This window comes from Aptenodytes forsteri, unplaced genomic scaffold (genome assembly GCF_000699145.1).
Source record: "Aptenodytes forsteri isolate BGI_AS27 unplaced genomic scaffold, ASM69914v1 Scaffold5, whole genome shotgun sequence".
Classification (NCBI taxonomy): domain Eukaryota; kingdom Metazoa; phylum Chordata; class Aves; order Sphenisciformes; family Spheniscidae; genus Aptenodytes; species Aptenodytes forsteri.
This window is the reverse complement of record NW_008795672.1, coordinates 3,212,657-3,231,827: the sequence shown is the minus strand read 5'-3', so window position 1 is coordinate 3,231,827 and position 19,171 is coordinate 3,212,657. Positions and strand designations below refer to the sequence as shown.

Sequence of the window (19,171 nt, the reverse complement as noted above, 5' to 3'; positions counted from 1 at the left end):
AAATACATTTAAAAATGAACCACACGATGTCTCACAGGCTTGTACGATCCAAAAGCAGACAGTTGGAAATGCAATTTGATTCTGAACCAAATTTTGCTTTAGCATGCACTGTAGGATAATTCAGTCATTGTTTCAAATCAGAAACCGAGTACAGCGAGAATATAAAACCCACTGACCTTTCTTTGCTAGATTACTGTTGGGTTCATACTTCTCAATCAGTTGTTGAACTTGTTCTTGTTTTAACGGTGGATAGAGGATTTCATTTAATCGTGGATCACGTTGCTTAAAATTTATAAATTCCATCATCTGATCAACAGTAAGGTATGGTTTGCTCTTGGCACCACTGGAGAAAAATTAAAGCAACAGCAAAGCCATTAAAATACATTTCCTTGAAATCTTGTTCAATGTTCTGTAACTTCCCAGGGAAACCGAAACAAGAGTCAAACTATCCTACAACAAAAACTTTGTCCCACTGTGTCTTCAAACTAATTTGTCAGTATATAACGACAAACATTCTTCATCAAACACCCAGGAGTAAGATTTTTAAAAGCATTCAGCATTATTGACATCAATGGGAAGAGTTAGAGCAATGCTAAAAGCTTTTCATTCCTCTGAATTCCTGGAACTAAGCAATTAAAAAAAGTAAAAGAGAAAACAATGTGGAATTCAATCCTGAGCTTCCCACAAACACTCCGCGGGCATTCCTGGCCCAACTATTTGGTTTTACTGCTGAATAACAGCAGCCCTGACTTCATTATTTCAGCATTTGCTGTTTTATTTTTTTTTATAAACCTGCTAAAAAATGCTAGGCATTCTGCAAAGCAAGCAAAAAGATGCCTATTTAGAGAGTGAGTAAAAAGAGCAGAGTTTGGGTACAATTTGTACCCAGATGGAGATCCAGGAAGCCTCCAAGCCAGGTGACTTGCTTAGGGTTGTCTACAGCACTCGGGACTGGCCTACTTCTACTCTGCGAGAGGGCAATGGAAAGTCTACCCCCGGGTTCAATGGGAGCAAACCAGGCCAAGGCTGTGCTCCTCTGAAACCTCAACCTTAGAGAAAATAAGCACAAAAGGAGTACGTGAGCAGACCCATGTTTGCAAAGATACGTTCACCAATTGCTTTGGTGATCTTGGGATGTATTTTGGAAATTACTTTTGCTTTCATATTGCTTCATGTTCTGACTCCATTGATCAGGCTCTGCTGAAACTGGGAAGTACAACGACTTGCTGCAAGGGGTAGAAGCAACACGAGTTATATAGCTTGTAACCGAACGTATGAGATCAGTTGTAGCTGGCTGCTAATTTAATTTCACGGTGTGAATTCATGATGCACAAATCCGAAAAGTTACTGCATTTTTTGCAACTCCTAATTAAGCTTTTGGGGGTGATTATACATATTCTCATGCCTACTGCACGCTGTTACTGCTTATTACTCTTCTTCCTTTACTTTCATGGAAACCTAAACTATCCTAATCCGTATAGAAAAACAAGACCCGGCAGTTCTGCTCCTCTAGGAACAAATTACTTTAAAACTCCGGCCATTAGAACTGGAGGTAAAAGCCTGGGAGAGAAGGAACCCTTGATCCGAGGTTAAATAACAGCCCTGCTTGACAATGAAATCTGTTCTTGGCAATTGCTGCACGGTGCTGTAGTCTAAATAACCTACTTTGCCATCCCTAGCCCAGAAAATCAGTGAAGGGGAATAAATAAATAAATAAATAAATAAATAAATAAATAAATGGACATCTTTTCTTACAACTCAGAAAAGATGTGGTCGATCTCAGGCCGAGGGCAGAGGTTGTTTAAGAACACCCTGTACACGTCTGGCGTGAAGTCGTCTTGAGGGATTGAATCATTCTGCAAAACGGGGAAAAAACAGTGAAAGAACGATACAGCACTCTCACACGCTCTTTGTAAACAGATCACTCACTACTGCACTTCTTTTGATTTCCTTCCTGCAACCTACAGGAACCTGGATTTTGCAGAATAATAAATTCCACTGCATAACAGAGCAGCTTAAAGAGTACATCTTTAAAAAAAAATACAAATGCATCCATCATCTTAGTTTCCGTAAGGCAAAGTTATCCCTTTCTCTGAGCACCTGTGAAGAAGAAAGAAAGGACATCTCCCCATCTAACCCCATTATCTGTAGCATAAATAGGTATATCAATCCTGATGAAGCCTCTGAACTCAATCCCGGCAGGGCGGCTGACCAGTGGTGCTGAGCCCGTCTGCTTCAGCGAGCAAAAAGGCAGCGTTACAGAGGACGAGCACGTTACTCATCTTCCCAAGGCTTTCAAAGAACCGGGGAACGAACTGGGTCACCGAGTCATTATTAATACACTTGCTCTCTGACAGCAGCAGAAATGTTTTATTTTCCTTCCTGAAGGTACACGTTCAAGATACCGCGATTCTGGGCAAGACTCATGCAGTGTAGCTTCTCCATACATTTTTGTCCTAAACACTCAGTGTGGTGCATTTGGCAATCAGATTTCTTTTACAGAAATTGATAAAAATGCTCTCCGATAGAAGAGATACCAGCATTTTTTTCTTACTTTTTCTAAAATTCAGAACAATTTACATTTAATCCTGCTTCGAGATGACACTCTCATCATCCCCATTATACCTGCTGGCTTTTCTCTGGAAAAATAGAGTTACTGTTTTTAACTGGAGGGAATTACTGGACTGGATAAGGAAAACAGTCCTTTGCATGAAGCTCAAGAGTCCTCCTCCCGCTTGCACACGCTGCCTTCAAGCTCCAGAGTTTTTGCAGAAGACAGCAAGGACTGCTTCTTTAGTGGAGCTGGGAAGAAATGAGGACCCCAAGGAAGGTGCAAAGCTGTTTTCAGCACAGAACAGTAGCGGTGTGCTCACTGGCTTCTGCCTTTGCATCAGTGCGCAGAGAAAGGAAAATGGCACAGAAGCTTGTATTTTGTGGAGAGGAAACCTTATAAAGGAACAAGAAAAAGGAAAACACAAAAAAAGTGAAATGCAAATACTGAAAATCTGATTTTTGCATTTCCTCCATGCAAGCTAACTTTATCAAAAGCTATGACATGTAGTCTCCGGGAGCACCACGGACCCACATGATGCCTCTCCAAGGCTCCAAAATAATGCCTGAATCTGGTGAACTGGAGGAGGAAAATTGTAACTTGGACACAAAGCCGTTTGCTTTTAAATGCCATTGAACCTGGTCATCTTAGAAGCAAGCTGCTGATAGAGGAAATAGTTGCTTTTATTTATTCTGCCTGTTTAACACCGTTGCCAAGGGAACCTGAAGCGTCGATTCAAGCCTTTGTTAGACGGAAGGAAACTTTTCAATATTTTTCCTACTTTAGGTTAAAGTAAATAAACAAGTCAATGCCACAGGCATCACTTCTATCTCTCCTTTCATCTATGAAACCTGCAGAGGCCCGAGAGGGTTTTGTACCGTGACCATTGCTCAGCGTTTCTGTCCGCAAGCGCAGACTAAAGCGGACCCAGTTCATGCTCGGACTGAGCTGGACTGCTTCCCTGCTCCACCTGGGTACCCACCTCCAAGCTCCAACAGTCTAAGGTCACCAGCCATTAGACCCTTGTGCCTTCCTTTTTTTGGCAGACTGCGCGAGTGCCCGCAGGGTGAACTGGTCCAAAACTTACCGGCCAAAAAAACCCTGTGCACTCTACCGTGGGATCAGCTCTCGGAGCCAGGTAACTCGCCAACAGCACAACTGCTAAATCCACTGCAAGGGTGGATGGAGAAGTTTGTAACCTGAAGTTGGAGGATGGAAATAGCTCCTTTCAGCGATAGCCATCAGCGACACAGAACTATGTGTGAAACTGCGCCTCCTAAACTTTGATAAATTTGAGCTGCGGTGCTTTCGGTTGAGACTAGGGCTGCTGATACTTGTGTTTCCCTAAAGGTCAGGATTCATAAAGCTTGTGAATTTTCTTCTTGTAGTCGGCACCCCACTCTCCTCTGTTCCCTGTACCTATAATCTCTATTCAGCAGGCTACTGCTCCTCAGCCAGCACTTCTCCTAAGGGCATTTTAGATGTTGATTCTGTAATTACCACAGAATTACAGTCTCGCATTGACCTAATATATTTTTTCCTTTACAGGGGATTTAAAGGCACTCAACACTGAGCAAAATGTGGGTCTTTTCCGATAACCCGAGATCCAGGCTTTTATTTGCCACTTGGTTCCAATTAAGAAAATAGACCTGTTTCCCAACACATAGCTACAAACGCCTATCTACAAAAAGGATAACAAACACAAGTCTTCAGGCATAAGTACAGAACCTTTTAATAATTATTTCCTACCGGTAACGTAACCGGTGGGCTACAAAACACAGAGATCTAGATGGGAGACAAAAGCCTTGCTGCAAGTATTTGCCACCCGAGGCACAACCTCAGACAACTATATTTGGATTCCAAAAGCCTGCCTGCCAAAAGGGATTAAAATATGCTGCCCCTTTCCTCAGCCTGGTCCGAGCCATCCACATTTCACTGGAACCACCCACACACCTTATGCGCTAATCTCTTTTTTGAGACCAATGAACAAATAACAAACTTTCTGCACCACATGAGAGCATCCCTCATTTCCAGCTTTGCTGAATATTGGTGTTCGATTTTATTCTGTGATTAAGACTCTCTACTAATTTCAAGCACTGTTGATTTATGATTTCTCTTGTAACCTGCCTGCTTTTATAACATCTGTATCCAGTCTGTTATATATTCGGCAGCACAACAGCTAATTCAGATTATTTGCACAGACGGGACTCAATAGATGGTGGTTTTATTTTAAGTTCATAGTCAAGCTCACTGGTGCTTCATTGTGAACCTCTACACTAACTGGAAGGCAGAAACCAGTCTTCACAGCCAAACAGGCGACTTAAATAAAGCTCTTCAAATTCTATTTAAGGCACCTTTGACTAAAACCAAAACAAACAAAAATACCCAACAATAACAAAAAGCACCCTCCCCTTTCCCAAAAGTAGCCAAGATTTAAAAAAAATCATAGGGCAATCAGATGCCGAACTCAAAAAACTCATTGGCATATTTTAAAACTTCATTTAAACATTCCTCTGCTTTCAGATCTGCTGGATGATGAATGCTGCCGAAAATCAGATCCCGCAGGGTTTGGTCCTGCAAGACTCTACGCATGCCAGGTCTGACCCAGAAATACATAAATAAATAAATCCACGCTTTCAAAATGTGCTTGACTTGAAGACCATGGGTCATCTCACTGCGGTCATGCTCAACTGCTTGGCCGAATCAGGGCTGGAATGCTCAGCGCTGCAGAGAATCCATCCCTTATTAAGATCCCTAAATATGAAATAAAGAGTTTATTTTCAGCACGTCTGGGGAGCCTCTCTGGTGTTATTCTGCCACAGCAGGATGAAGGCAATTATCCAGGCAATGAGAACTCTTCCTCGTCTCGCACTAAATACAGTGCCTACACGTTGTCCCGCAAGGTCTCCTGGCAAGCACACACACAGGGAATTTGCTAACGAGCGGGGCCAGTGGATGCTGAAGTTTGTACTATCACAGACAAGTCCATGCAGTGATACTATACCCTGGCAGCGTAGCTCAGGCTGCCCTATGCTCAGGTCACTGCGTAAGATAGATGAGGGACTGTCCCAGCCTTGGAGCTATGAATCAGGAAGAGAGTGATAAATGCTGACTTGGAATCCTCTTACCCACGACTGTGAATTTCACTTTGTGTTTTAGGGTCATCCACAGGTTGTGAGAGGTGCAGTAAAACAACACGTGAAACTCATGGCCAGTGAGCCCCATATCTTCCTAAGCAATGAGAAGTATGTTTTTTCTATGAAACTTGGAGAGAAGACCCTTAGAGGGGTCTTCATGAGGCATGAATAAAAAACCCCAAAAGCCTAAGCTGTTAATGTCCACGAGAGACTTTCATGAATTCTCTCAATAATTTGGTGTGGTTTTACTGAGCAAGATTCCCCGATATTCATGTCTTCCATGCTGCTGGGAGTCCAGTGCTCTTCAAGGCTTTACAGGAACACCATTTGTCCTGTAGCACAATGAGGCAAAAAAGCTGGAAGTTGAAGTTAAGAATTTTACTTGTTCAAATAAACAGGAACACAAAGGAAAAGAGCTGTAGTTGAAGAACTGATTTTCTTCTACTCCATTACCTCTATGAGATTCAGAGTTTCATGCTTCTTAAGCACCTAGCTTCTAAAATTTTTTTTTTCAAAGGTGATCCACACAGTTTTCCTTGTTCCATGAAGCGTATTTCTCTTTCGTCCCAACCAAAGAAAAGCTCTACTTTACACTATGAATAATTTTCAAGATGGTATCCCAGCAACAAGTATCCAGCAATGTGTATGTAAAATTGACTGTACTTAAATAAATAGCAGCAAAAGGCTGCAGTTTCTTTCAAGGACTCCAGAGATGTTTAGAATTTTTTTCAGAGATATGTAGTAAAGAGAAGTAATAAATCAACCGATTTAAAAAGCAACGCTTCAGTGATTTTTTGCACATCTTATCTTGTTTGCTAACAATTAAACGAAACCGCATCTTTAAAATTATTCTTTCCATGTTGCTAACCTCACAACCTTACTTTAGATAAGATTATTATAATCTTTTATACTTACTTTAGAGACATTTTATGGAATTAAGCTCCCAAACCTATGCAGGAAGGTCTCATCGGTAAGGGGTATCTGAGGTTTGGCTTGTGAAGATTTTGCTCCATTGCTCTTCTGGAGCTGTAGGAATTGGCTGTATTAAGAAACCATTGGGGAAGCAGCAAAGGTTGAGGGAACATCACAGCACAGTTTTCTATAAGAGGGATTAGGAGATGCAGGCTCTCCTCTGCTGCAGACTAGTTCTGCCCCACCTCTTGGACCTCTGAATGTAGGAATTATCTTGCAAGAAGCTTCCTGGAGGAGAAGCTCCACCTGGGAGGAAAGACTACGGACATCTTCACTCCAGCGTTAACTAGCATTACCTGCTCCAGCTCATTCCTCTTGAAAAAAGCCTTTTTGAGGGTGAGGTACCATCCTGCAAATCCTCCAGGTTGAGGAGGGCTCCTGGATTAGCAGCATACAATGGCTGCATCCCCGCAGCATTAACAGCTTTGACACTACAGCATTTCAACAATTACTCCATGCACCTTTTAGATAAGCTACAGTGAGTTTAAATTGTCACTTAACTCAAGATATAGAATTTTTTTTTTTTTTTTTTTTGTGAGAAGGAAACAGATAACACCATTAGCTACACCTCGAGCTAAGACTGCTCTGAAATCATGCCTTGAAAATTGTGCGACAGTCACCGATTCTTAAAATATTCTCACAGGATTTCTCCAGGACAGGTCACACAACCCCCTGCCCTTTCCTTTAATCCATTTGCACTTCTTGCAGGCACTCCTGGTCCCTACACAATTTCAAATCAAAGGTACTCAGATTTGCAGATGAGTATCAGGAACTTCTGCGTGGGAAAGAAAGACCTGCTGCTGAGGACCTATCCAGAAGCAAAGCCAGCACAGCATGATCAGCCTTGAACAAACAGTCCTCAACTCAATAGAGAGTGAACACCGCCGAATACAAGCAACACTTTGTAAGGACCAGGAATAAATTCAGATGCTTACCCTGGAAGATGGAAGATTACAAGCTTCTAACGCGGTCTCTACTCGTTTTCTGTCAGCGGAAAACAAGCGGTATATGCTGCAAAACGAAGACAAACCAGAGCGAATTGGCTTACAGACATGCCTTGATGGCCCATGTGGCTTAAAGGCTGAATATCACTTCCCAGTCTATCGCATCTTTAGCTATTTATTTCCATTTGGCTGGCTGCTTGGTAACACAAGCGAGTTTAACGGTGCCCATGATGAGTTTAACTCTGCCCCACGCAAGCCCCTATTACAGCAGATCGTTATTTGAAAAAGTCATCACTGCTCTCTTCATATTACCCCAGCGATATGCAATTTGAATGTATTTATCCTCACAACATGTCTCTGACATCTCAAACATATATTCACACTAAAAAGTCACAGGAGGCTATGTGGTAAGGAAGGGGAACAGAACTTACTTCTTCAGAGGAATGCGCCCTTCTGGAGTCACCTGCAGCTTAAGTTTTGTGTAACTGTGGAGAGAAAAGCATCCTGTTTTATTTTTACAGCATTTTCAAGTACCTCTCCACCAACTTTATAGCTCAATGCCACTGTTCTGATCAGGTGGCAAGTTCCACTCATCTCTTTTGCCCAATATGAAAACCTGTTGGGATACCATTAATCAGTAAATACCTTTTCCATCAACAGTAATGAACCTGTAGTGTCAAATACAGTGTCCGTCTTGCAACAGGAGATTGCAAATACCATTAATGCACAAATTTATCATCCTCCCAAGCTCCTTCTCACTCAGACTGCCTGCCAGTCTATCAGCAGACTGAATTGTGGCACACAGGCTACACAACTTGACTGGAAAGGTGGCTGTATTCCTCCTCTTCCAGGGGCTGAAACCATCCCTGGATGTTGCACACCAACATCCCTGCCTCCCTAAGCCCTCCCCATCGCACATCTATGACGGTTTCTCCGTTTGACCCTAAATGTTGTCACTCCTCAGGAAGGAAGTCAAATCGCTGGCAACTTGAAATGTCTCTGCACCAGCAAGAGTGTCTGTATATTTAGCGGCCCTGGGCAAGCCCAAGACATTTCCAGTGCGAAGCAATATAAAAATTACACGCTGAAACCACCTACAGGCAGGCAGTTATCCAGGTTTTGAACTGAGTATTTAGAGCATCTCAGTATCTCAGGACCTGTGACTCTTCTTGCATGCTCATTAAAGCAGCAGGATGAGGATGTACTTTCCTTTGTCCAAATCTTTCAACTTACTGATTCAAAGCCTACTGAAACAGGAGTCATCCAGTAGCTTCGATGAGAAGGGGTTGGGCCTACAGCTGCTTTCTGATTGTCCTCCCGGTAGGCGAGGACTACTGCTTACCAGCAAAATGTCTACCAGCAGCAGCCTGCAAAGAGCATGACTTTTTGAGTGCTTCATCTCTTCCACTCGAATATTATTAAAACTATAAATGAGTTTTGCAGTAATATGATCTGGTGAAAAATCTGGCAACACAAGTATTTCAGAGGATTATTTTATTTATTTGTTTTTTAAATTTGTTCACTTTACCCACTGGCCTACCAAAAGAAAAAGAAACTGCATGGTTCTAATAAACTTTCTTTTTCTTCCCAACCAAAAATGCCATTAGCAACTGCTTCAAAAACAAAGTACGTGCTAATATCCCTAACTAGGATAGGAACATTTTCACAAATCCTTGTCTCCTCATATGCATCTTCTGGAAACTGAAATCTCTTGCGCTACTGTGTCACCAAACAAAAATATTATCCCCTCTGCCCCCATCTCCCAGCACTGAGCTAGAATAAAAAATAAATTAAAAAAAAAATAATCACAATGGTTAGTAAAAAAAGGTTTCTTTTATTTTGCCTTCTATTTTTTGAAACTTTTAAGCACATTCTGGTCACATTTAATATTTTCCTCTACAGCCAAGAAAGCTAGAAATAAAAGGAAATGGGGGGGAGGAAGAATTCCGAACTTCAGTTAAAGCAAACTAAAGATGTCTGAAGAACAGTCAACCCCCACCAGTACTTGCCACCTTTTTTCCTCCCAAATTCTTTGTTACACCTGGGACAGTATTTTTTCCCCTGCAGCCATTATCCATCCATCTAAGAAAACCAAGCACGTTATTCCTGTTAAAAAGCTTGCTAGGAGCTAGTCCCCATCAGTAGCAGCCAAACGGACTCATTTCAGTAGTGCAGTGCTGACTCCAGGAACGACAAACTTTGGACCTAACACTGACCCAAGGTTTCCATAGTAGAATCACCCTTTGCTCATGACTGCACTGGTCAGTATTTCAGTGCTAATGTCCTCCACCATCCATTTTTGCACCCCAACACAAAAATACACCGCGTGGTTCCAACAGAAGAATGAGCACTTTATAACCAAAATGGCAGGTTTTATTAACCACCCCTCCTCCCAAATTAACCCTATTTTTCTCATCTGACCAAACCACGGGAGAGCTGCTCAAGCTGTTTATTATTGCACTTCCAATGCTGCAAGGGACTGAACGCCGCAAAGAAAAAAGCCTTTCTAATTCTGCTCTAACGCAATTTGCTTTCTATTTCAACAAAAGGGTTCTGACAGGACTGCAACCAACCCTTTGCTTAGTACAGTAATTATAATGGGGAAGTATTTTTAATCTTCAAAGTCAAAAATTTCTTAAGTGACTGTGATTTGGCATCTGTGCAGAGGACCCTGGAAACCTTGCAGTTCCCAAGTGATTTATTAATTAGTGGAAAAAGAAAAAGACACAGGAATGCCCTGCTTGCCTGCTACTGAATCTACGCAATGCGTCCAGTGACTTCATCTTTAATTAATGTTGCTTGAACAACCACCGAAAAATGGCTCCAAATAAGACTGGCTCTACTATACTGTGTGATAACACGTTCCTCCTTTGAATCTGATATGAAAATGCCCATTAGGTACAGCCACAATCCTCCCCATTACAGACCTGTCAGCAAGGTCTGCTGGCTACCCGGGGATTTGAGTGGTAAGGGGCATGGAAATAGCAATATCAAATCACTCCCGTAACTCATCCCAACCTATGGAGCTGAAGGAAGTCATCTCTGCTCTTGCTCTCACACCTGGCTCTGCTCAGGTTAGCACAGTGCTTTCTCCACTGTCAACATGTGGAGCAAAAAGGAAATGTTAAATGTTTCCATCCATTTGGGATTTTGTTTGCATAATATATCATTGCTGTCCCAACACAGCGTTATCAGACACAAAGTTGTAGTTCCTGCAACGTCCAACCTTCAAAGTTTCTTCAAGAATTTCTGTTGACTTCAGCTGCACCACAACAAACACTATGAGAAGGAAACACACACACCCGCACCCCTCCCAGAACAGGCACTTATGAATACGTAGGTGGGATTAAAATTAAGCAGTTGGGAACCTTCTGACTAAATATGAGTGCATCTAATGAAATCAGGCATGCGCAGCCTTAGAAACTCCAGGAAAAGGGTGAGTTAACTTGCTTCTCAGATGGAGGCAAGTTTTAGGAACTTAAGCCCCAGCTTGGTATTTAGCTGCACCCAGCCTCAGTCCATGAGCAGAAATTAAAAGGTGTTTGGGGGAGACACAAAGCTGAATTTAACCAGCCAACTCGTAGGCTGGGGAGGGTATAGCTTCTCTTTCAGAACCCCAAAAGGCCAGCAAGTACCCCGTTTCCGTACCATCGTTATCTGGCAGGCTTTGCCATGCTGTTCTCAACGCTATCACTTACGCAAAACTCCCTCAGCACGTGCATTTATCATCCAGTTGAGAATCGCTAATGTCAGGTTTAGTTCTCTTTCTTTTTGGAGGTGTGTTTTTACACCCCAAACGTTCTCATAAACAGCTTTCGTACTTTGTTGAAAACAACTCAGAATCTGCGCTATGCAGTGCAATCTAGATGAACAGATTCACAGCTTCCCTCTGAATCACATGAAAACCAGAGAGATTAGACTGAAGAAAATGGACTTCTTGCATTTCTCATTTTTTGATCAGTAACAGAAAAAAAGGGAAATAAACCAGAAGCAAGTCAGTCCAGAATATTCCTTCATTTTAAACGGAGAGCTTCAGACTACAGCCGAAGCTACTAATTTGGTATACAAGGGAAAGATGGCATTTAATTCTGGTTTTTTGCTACGACTTAGTAGTTTGCGAGAAGAACCCTAACAAGATTTTTGTTTAAATGACGTTTAGATAACAGGCTTTTTAAAACCATGAGAAAGGACAGCCTGTGTTTAGAAAAGTGACAACTCATCAAAGCAGAAACAATAGATGACAATGTGACTAACAAGAAAAGAGGAAAATGACGCAGAGAAAAGAGCAACACCCACAGCATTAAATACTATGGCCACTTACGCTTTTTCCAGGAACGCGTCCCTTGACATGTTCTGTGCCAACAGATTTGTTGCCAAACTGAACACTTCATCTGACCATTCCTATAGAGAGAAAAATTGATTAAATGAGGCTTAGTTTAGATGTTTACTTACACAAGGAAAAATATTTTTGAAAATTATATCGTTAGTAAAAAGTGCCTAATAAAGTCTGAACTTGATTTTTCCAATTACAGCTTCCTTCCTCATCTGTGAGACCTGATTTTCTTATGCTGCAAAAAATGAAGACTGTTACAAATATTTTTTTAAAAAGATATCTTATTCCAATGTATTAGGGGAAAAAAAAAATCATATGGATAAATGTCTGATGCAAAGCACATTCAAGTTTGTGGGAGATGCAAAATAAATGCCCCAGAGAAATACATTTTCTTGTGTGTTGGACACTGTTCTGGTTGACACACTAAGGATTAAAAAAGGAGCCCCTTACCACCATTCTCGTAAAACAAAGCTGAAATGGGCTTAAAGCCCTCTGAAGACTGACAGACCCGACAGGGTGGGATACAGACCATACCATAGTAAGTCTCTTGCTCCAACGCCCCCTCTTGTAAGAGTTTGTTGCAAGAGCCTCCGCATCACCCTCTCTACAGACCATGAAGTAATTCAGACAACAAATATCACGCCTTATCTTTTATGGTGGATACCGAGTTAAGAACTGTAACTACTGACACTATCTAAGATCTTATCAGCTAACATAAGAAACACGCTTAAAAAAACCAAACCAGTAGAAATATATAGGAATAAACTTAAATTATTTGATATACTGGGAAGAAGATGCAACTGCAAACAGAAAAGCTCCTCTTTCCCCTACCGTACATCCTTACACTGTGGTCCTATCCCTCGCTAAATTATTTTTCCCTCTTGCTACCCTGACGGAGAGAAGAAATGTCCTCCAGCTGCTCACGGGACACCTCCCTTCTCCGCCTGCAGGCACTGCTCTTCCCATGGCTCTCCCTCACTTTTCCTCCCTTTATTTTCCTGACTTATTTTTCCTCATTTCTATGCATATTGCTGAAGTCCTCCTCTAAGGTCTCTGCCCTTTCCCGGGTTCCCAGCAAGGCTGATCCATGATTATAATCTGAAGTTTAGACTCTCACTGCTCGTCCTGTCGCTCTCCTCCCTTGCAGGTCTCTCCTGCAGCTTTTCATCGACAACTTCAGCTCATTTTTCCTTGCTAACTTGGTGCTTATTTGCAATCTTTAATTGCAATCCTTTTTAATCACAACTGTGGTTTTGGATTGGCTTTGTTTCACCCCTTTAAAAGAAAAGAACGAAAATAAACAATGCCTTTGCAAACAATGTGATTTTTTTTCTTTTTTTACTTGATGAATTTTTCTGAGTTTTCTTTGAAACTAAAATTGAGTTGCCTTTCATATCAGTCCAGATCCAAAATTCCCATCACCACATACCCTCCCGGATGCGTACTCTCTGGGAGGTATTCCCTCTTCTTGTTCCCTTTAAAAGAAAAGAACGAAAATAAACAATGCCTTTGCAAACAATGTGATTTTTTTTCTTTTTTTACTTGATGAATTTTTCTGAGTTTTCTTTGAAACTAAAATTGAGTTGCCTTTCATATCAGTCCAGATCCAAAATTCCCATCACCACATACCCTCCCGGATGCGTACTCTCTGGGAGGTATTCCCTCTTCTTGGCTTTTTTTTTTCTTGAGGAAAAGTACAAAAAAAAGGCGATTTCATTCTGACAAAAATTGATAAGGATGTTGACGTCCAGTGAAACAAATGTTGCTACGTCACTTTGGAGCTCACGAGCTTGTTTTACCTAAAAAGCCCCAAGTTTCTGCATGACTAGGTGATCAATTTGAGAGAGGTTCAGAAGTTATAATTTTTATATGTTTTTTTTTAACGTGCTAAGATCTGTTCCCTAAAGTTATCAGACCTTGTTCCTGAAACTGGTCTCGCACAGTCGCTCCCAACGAGGAAGAGATAAGGCTACCTATATGCCTACTGTTATGAGCCTTTGATATCCTTCAACCACCAGATCCTTAAGTCCACCCCATTTACAACCTCACACCTAAGGAGCTGAGACAACACATCTCCCTGTGACTGGTATTTCTGGCAGAGAAACCTTCTTCCCTCAGACACAGACTACTCGTTCTAGAGGTAAACTGCTCTTGCTGAGATATTCCTCCCCTCCACCTCTTGTGACCACTTCAATTTTTTTTTCTTTACTTGTTTTTCCTTCTTAGGTCTAATTTGAAAAAAACAGGGGTGTGAGAAAGAACAAGAGAAGGAGTTGGGTTCGTTAGCAACACCACTGCTTTGCTGTGACTCTTGGAACAAAGAGTGTATTAAGTACAGCATCTTTTTTTCTTCCTGGCAACTCATTTTTCCAGGCTCAGAATAGGCTCATCTTGTAAACACTGCTTTGTTTAGGCTCTAATAATAGCAGTTAAAACTTCTCCCTGTGACACCAACGGCTGCAAAGATTAATGGCAACGTAAAATATCATTTAGAAATTAGGAAAATACGCTGGCTTTTAACACGTCTTGATAGACTTTGTTTTGATCTCACTGATTCTGCTGGGCTTAAAATGGAAGTATTTTGTAGAAAACAGAAGTAGGCCACTTCAGGAGTACCCCACACCCCAGCTCTTCCTTCTCTTTGTCCGAACATTTGTTGACAGGAATGTAAGGGGAACTTGGTTATTATGTGCCTGTCACAAGCATTATTTATATAACCAGTCTTGCCATGTTCCTTTGCTAGCTTTTCCTGGCTCTTCAAGCAATCACATCACTCTTGCCAAATATTCTAAGGCCTACCTGCAGGCTGAGCCATTTCTAACAGTACAGGTGCCAAGTCAACAAGTCACAAGCAATACTTGCTCATTGCCTCTTCCATTTTAGGGTCTTCATTCCAGCCACCACTGAGCCGCAGCCAAAAAACCAAGATCAGAAAATATGCCAAGGATCACGTCATCTTTCCAGTCACTGATCTGAACCCTCAGCAGGAGGGGAAACAACAGCCCTGAGCACAGACCCGAAGAAATAAAGGAGATGCTTTGGACTGACTTTGATGGGCTGGCATCAAGCTGTGAGCCAAGATGCGTCTCACCGCTTTAGCTACCAAATGGTTCCGTTTCCTTGGTTTTGCTGCATGGTACAGAGTAAAGCCCATACTCTAACTCCGTGCATGATGCGCTCTGCAGCCGTCCTTACCAGCAGCAGCGATTCCAGAAGGCAGCGCTCGGTGAGAGTGCTCTGCGGGGTAGAAAGCTGTTATGTGTAGAAAGAAAACAGCCTACTGCGGAAAGGTTATAACAGCCTCTGAATCACCACAGTAGCTGCAGACTCCTGTACAAATGCAATACAAAAGGAAAATATAAATCTGGGTATTTTGAAATAGGACTGCACTAGCGCCAACAAACTGTGTGCAGACTGGAAGCCTCTGATCCCGTTCGGTAGCGAAGAAGCCAGCCTTCTGACATTCAACTCCAAGCAAGTCACATCCATCATGATAAGAGCTCCCTGAACTCGATCTCCTCTTGGCTACGTCCTGTTACACTAATTCATATTTGTATCATTCCTGTGAACTTTACTAACAAATTATTTAGCTGTTCTGTGCTTTGGCAGGTAGCGTATAAGCAGCAGTTCATTTGGAAATCTGTTGCTCAGCGAAGTAATTTCTCTCCTCTATTACATGCATCAGGATACATACCGTAAGACATTTATCTCAACAGAAGAGATGAGACTTTTTTCATAAGAAAAGACAGCACACATTCTTGAAAACACTTCCTTCAAATCAGAACTGACTACGTGCGAAGGCAGTGTTTCTCGCACATTTGGTTTTGGTGGGAGGTTAACAAAGCAAGCTGCTGAAATTCTACGCTTTCGGCAACCTTCTGAATTTTATTTTAAAAAATATATCAAATGGACATGAATTTATACGGTTTGTTTTACCATTTTATTATACTGATCAAGCTCTTAAATATGCCTAAGAAGCTGGAAAAATAAAGACGTATGCTGGAAAGCATAGTATAGCACAACTTGTGAATCATCTTTGACTGCATCATTTTACTTATGGAGGAATTCATCAGCTCTTAAGTGATGGATCTGATCCACAGCTCATCAAACTGGGGAGAAACGGATTTCCTTGAGCTCTGGGTAGGGATCTGTATGGCCAGGATGGACTAGAGTGGTGAGAACAGAGTTGGCATGAGAGGCACAAAAGAGAGCGAGAGGAAAGAGATGGGGAAGATGGGATGTTTGCTTTTGAAGTTACTGGATTTGGGAAGAGAATGAAATACTGTAGAGGAGACACAGAGGTTCACAGGTTGTACTTCTTCACGTTGGGAACGGAGACAGAGAAAAAGAGCACCCGCTTAGAACAGGGTTTGAGAATAAACTTCTTTCTTTATCCTGGCTTCCGCAGTGCTATGTTTGTGGATGCTCACAAATCCTATCCCAAGACAGGCACAGGCACACCCCTCTGAAAATAAGCAAGCACTGTATCAGTGCTATTTCTCTTCATCATCAAGATGTGTCTAGCAATCTGCCTTTTGGACCATTACCTAATGAATTTCAAGCTGCATTCTTTGAACAAACCAGCTGCTCAGTGCCCTTCTGCTCATCACTAATGTACTTTAAACATTAGTTACTTTCTCCTGAAGGAATGCACATAAATCAATACATCGCGACTACATCATTATTTCTAGCTCTTTATTTAGTTCACTTCGAGCAAGTTGAATAGCCCAGGGCTCATATTTTCATAATTTTCCCACAACTTGGCCAGTGGATGTGATGAACACAGTTTGTAGCAGAACAGGAAGCCTTCTGCAAAGGAAGAAAACCCCATAATTGAATAATTTTAACTGCCTCACTAAGACTGTTACAGTTTACTTTGCCTTTCTCCTCCAGGGGAGGACTGGTCGATACTTGTCACACAACTTGAAAAATAAGGTATCACAAATGAAGGGTTAATCTGAAAAATATTCATGCACTGAAAAGGGAAAGGTGGGGGAGTTTTTCGTTGGCACTTGCCTTCCCTGGAACATCAGCGAAAGGAAGGGTCAAAATTTGCATGTGTGACGTTGAAAACGTCTTGTATTTACATGCCTTCTCGGAGCTCCCTGATGTGCTTATTTATAACGACACCTCTGAGTCACTCCATGGGTCCTGGAGATGACAAGGACCAGATTCTGTGGTCTGGCTCATACAGAGTTGGAGAACACATTAAAGAAAGAAGGATTTTTAGATGCATTCAACAGTGACCAAACTCTGCTCTCACTGAAACAATCGGGATATTTAGCATGATTTCAGGGCAAGCACAGCTAATCTGCAATGCTGTGAAAATCCCATCCCCAGGCCACAGTGCCTGACTGATAAAATACGAATCTATTTGGTCTACCGCATTTACAAATAACAAGGAAGACTTAGATTCTTAGTGACTCAGATCGTAGGAGTTACTCAGGATTTAGAGCAGCCAAGCTCTTCTAAATCATGATTTTATCTACATTATTTTTACGGTTCCATTACCAAACAGAAAATGGCCCTAAAATACCAATTTCTGCACTGTTTTAGCAAACAGATTATGGTTCACCGATTGCTGGCTAGACAGGAAAGAGAAAAAGAAGGACATACGCTTCTGAGTCAGGTGATTTTCCCTCTTCCTTGGTAAGGGCTAACAATTTTTGCTGGTAAAGCTTTAGCATACCTTTTCATTTTCCATCATATGCTTACATTTTTTTTCCTGAAGAGTTGTTTCACTCGTTTTCACTTCTGCAATGTTAACATTTCTTAATCACCCCTGTAGAGTATAGCTGTGTGTTTTCAAGTCGGAGGACAGCACTTCCCTCTCAGCAGTCCGTGGACCACCACAAACTCATGTTGTTTCTATTCTTTCATATCAAAGAAACAGTGGAAATTGTGTTTTTGCTGAATTGACCCATTGGCTAATGAAGATCAGCAGATACAGAAACCTGACAAGAAAAACCTATATCCTCCCAGGTTAAGGCTTTCATCCCATGACCTTTTTTAACCTGGTCTGACCATCCTTGTTGCCTGTGAGGTGACAAAATAAGTCCTTACTGTTGTTAAGTAACAGCAGTCTACAGAGAAATTATCTTTTTAGCGCAATCTAGTGGACTCGAGGATGCAAACCATACGAAAGTGTGTTCTGTGCATGGTTATCTGGAGGCTGTCATCAGTCTATCTACATGAATGGAAGGGGAAAGAGGAGTAGCTTTTGAATGTCAATTTGGAATAGATAAAGCAAAGAGCTCCCATTTTATTAAACACGATTGAGTCATATAGAAATTGGAAGAAGGGAAAAAAACCCCAAAACATGTACCAATATCAATCGTAACTTGCTCGTCACACACAACTGTGTTTTACATGGTGTGTTGGACAGAAATGAAGGGACTGTATACCTGCATGGAAAAAATACTTTGCCAAGGTAATGATGTTGACGTCACAATTCTTATCAAGGGCTATCAGCAGACAAAATGCAATGCTTAAAATTAACCTTTGAACACGAGCAGAAATGGTCATGTGTGCAAGTTAAATTAAGTGTCTGATTGCTGACACACTTGAGTATACAAGGTAGAGCTGTAGATTCCCACTACTCTGATATAGGTCAATCTTAAAAAGTCAACCCTTTACAAAGTTTGTTCTCACAGATGATCCATGATTCGCGCACGCTTAGAACAAACATAAAAGGGTGATAACTACTGAAAGACATTGATCTGTGTTTGGAGAGTCACAGTATACATCTTATAGCTGAGTAAAAAATTGCGTGTACTGTTATTTTCACAATGCTTATTTGGGCTTTACAAGCAATGTTCTGAAGATGAGCACACATATCTGGGGGAAAAAATTTGTGGAATTAACTCCTAGAAAAAAAAAAATGATTGCACATTTCTTCTTTGGTATTGAGCGGCACAGCCCTATAGCAGAATTGTGTTTCATTTCATAGCAATCTCTGCTTTTATCTCATTTATCCCTATCTCAATACTTTAAAAACATTTTAATTTTATATGACACAGATGAATGTATATTACCTTTGCTATATCCTCTTGGAATGCCACCAAGTTCAAGTACGATATATTGACCAGGTCTGGACCATAGACAACAGTTATCATTCGATTTTCCAGTCGACCTCCCAGGTTCCCAGCATCCAAGAGTTCGCGCAGTTTGGGATCCTGCAGGTGAATACATTACAAAATAGTTAAAAATCTTTTCCAAATACTTATACTAAAAG

The 19,171-nt window shown here is 41.4% G+C and overlaps 1 protein-coding gene across 2 annotated transcripts in view; it reads right to left on the bottom strand.

The window, feature by feature from the left end:
* Window positions 1–19,171, bottom strand: part of PLCB1 (phospholipase C beta 1) — a 315,759-nt gene that overhangs the window by 145,289 nt on the left and 151,299 nt on the right. For both annotated transcript variants that reach the window (XM_019472918.1, XM_009282521.2), the window contains exons 3-8: window positions 18,972–19,112; window positions 11,926–12,005; window positions 8,036–8,089; window positions 7,596–7,671; window positions 1,756–1,856; window positions 177–343 (exon numbers count right to left, since the gene is read on the bottom strand). In XM_019472918.1, coding sequence (XP_019328463.1) covers window positions 177–343; window positions 1,756–1,856; window positions 7,596–7,671; window positions 8,036–8,089; window positions 11,926–12,005; window positions 18,972–19,112 — 619 coding nt within the window. The remainder of the gene's footprint in view (window positions 1–176; window positions 344–1,755; window positions 1,857–7,595; window positions 7,672–8,035; window positions 8,090–11,925; window positions 12,006–18,971; window positions 19,113–19,171) is intronic.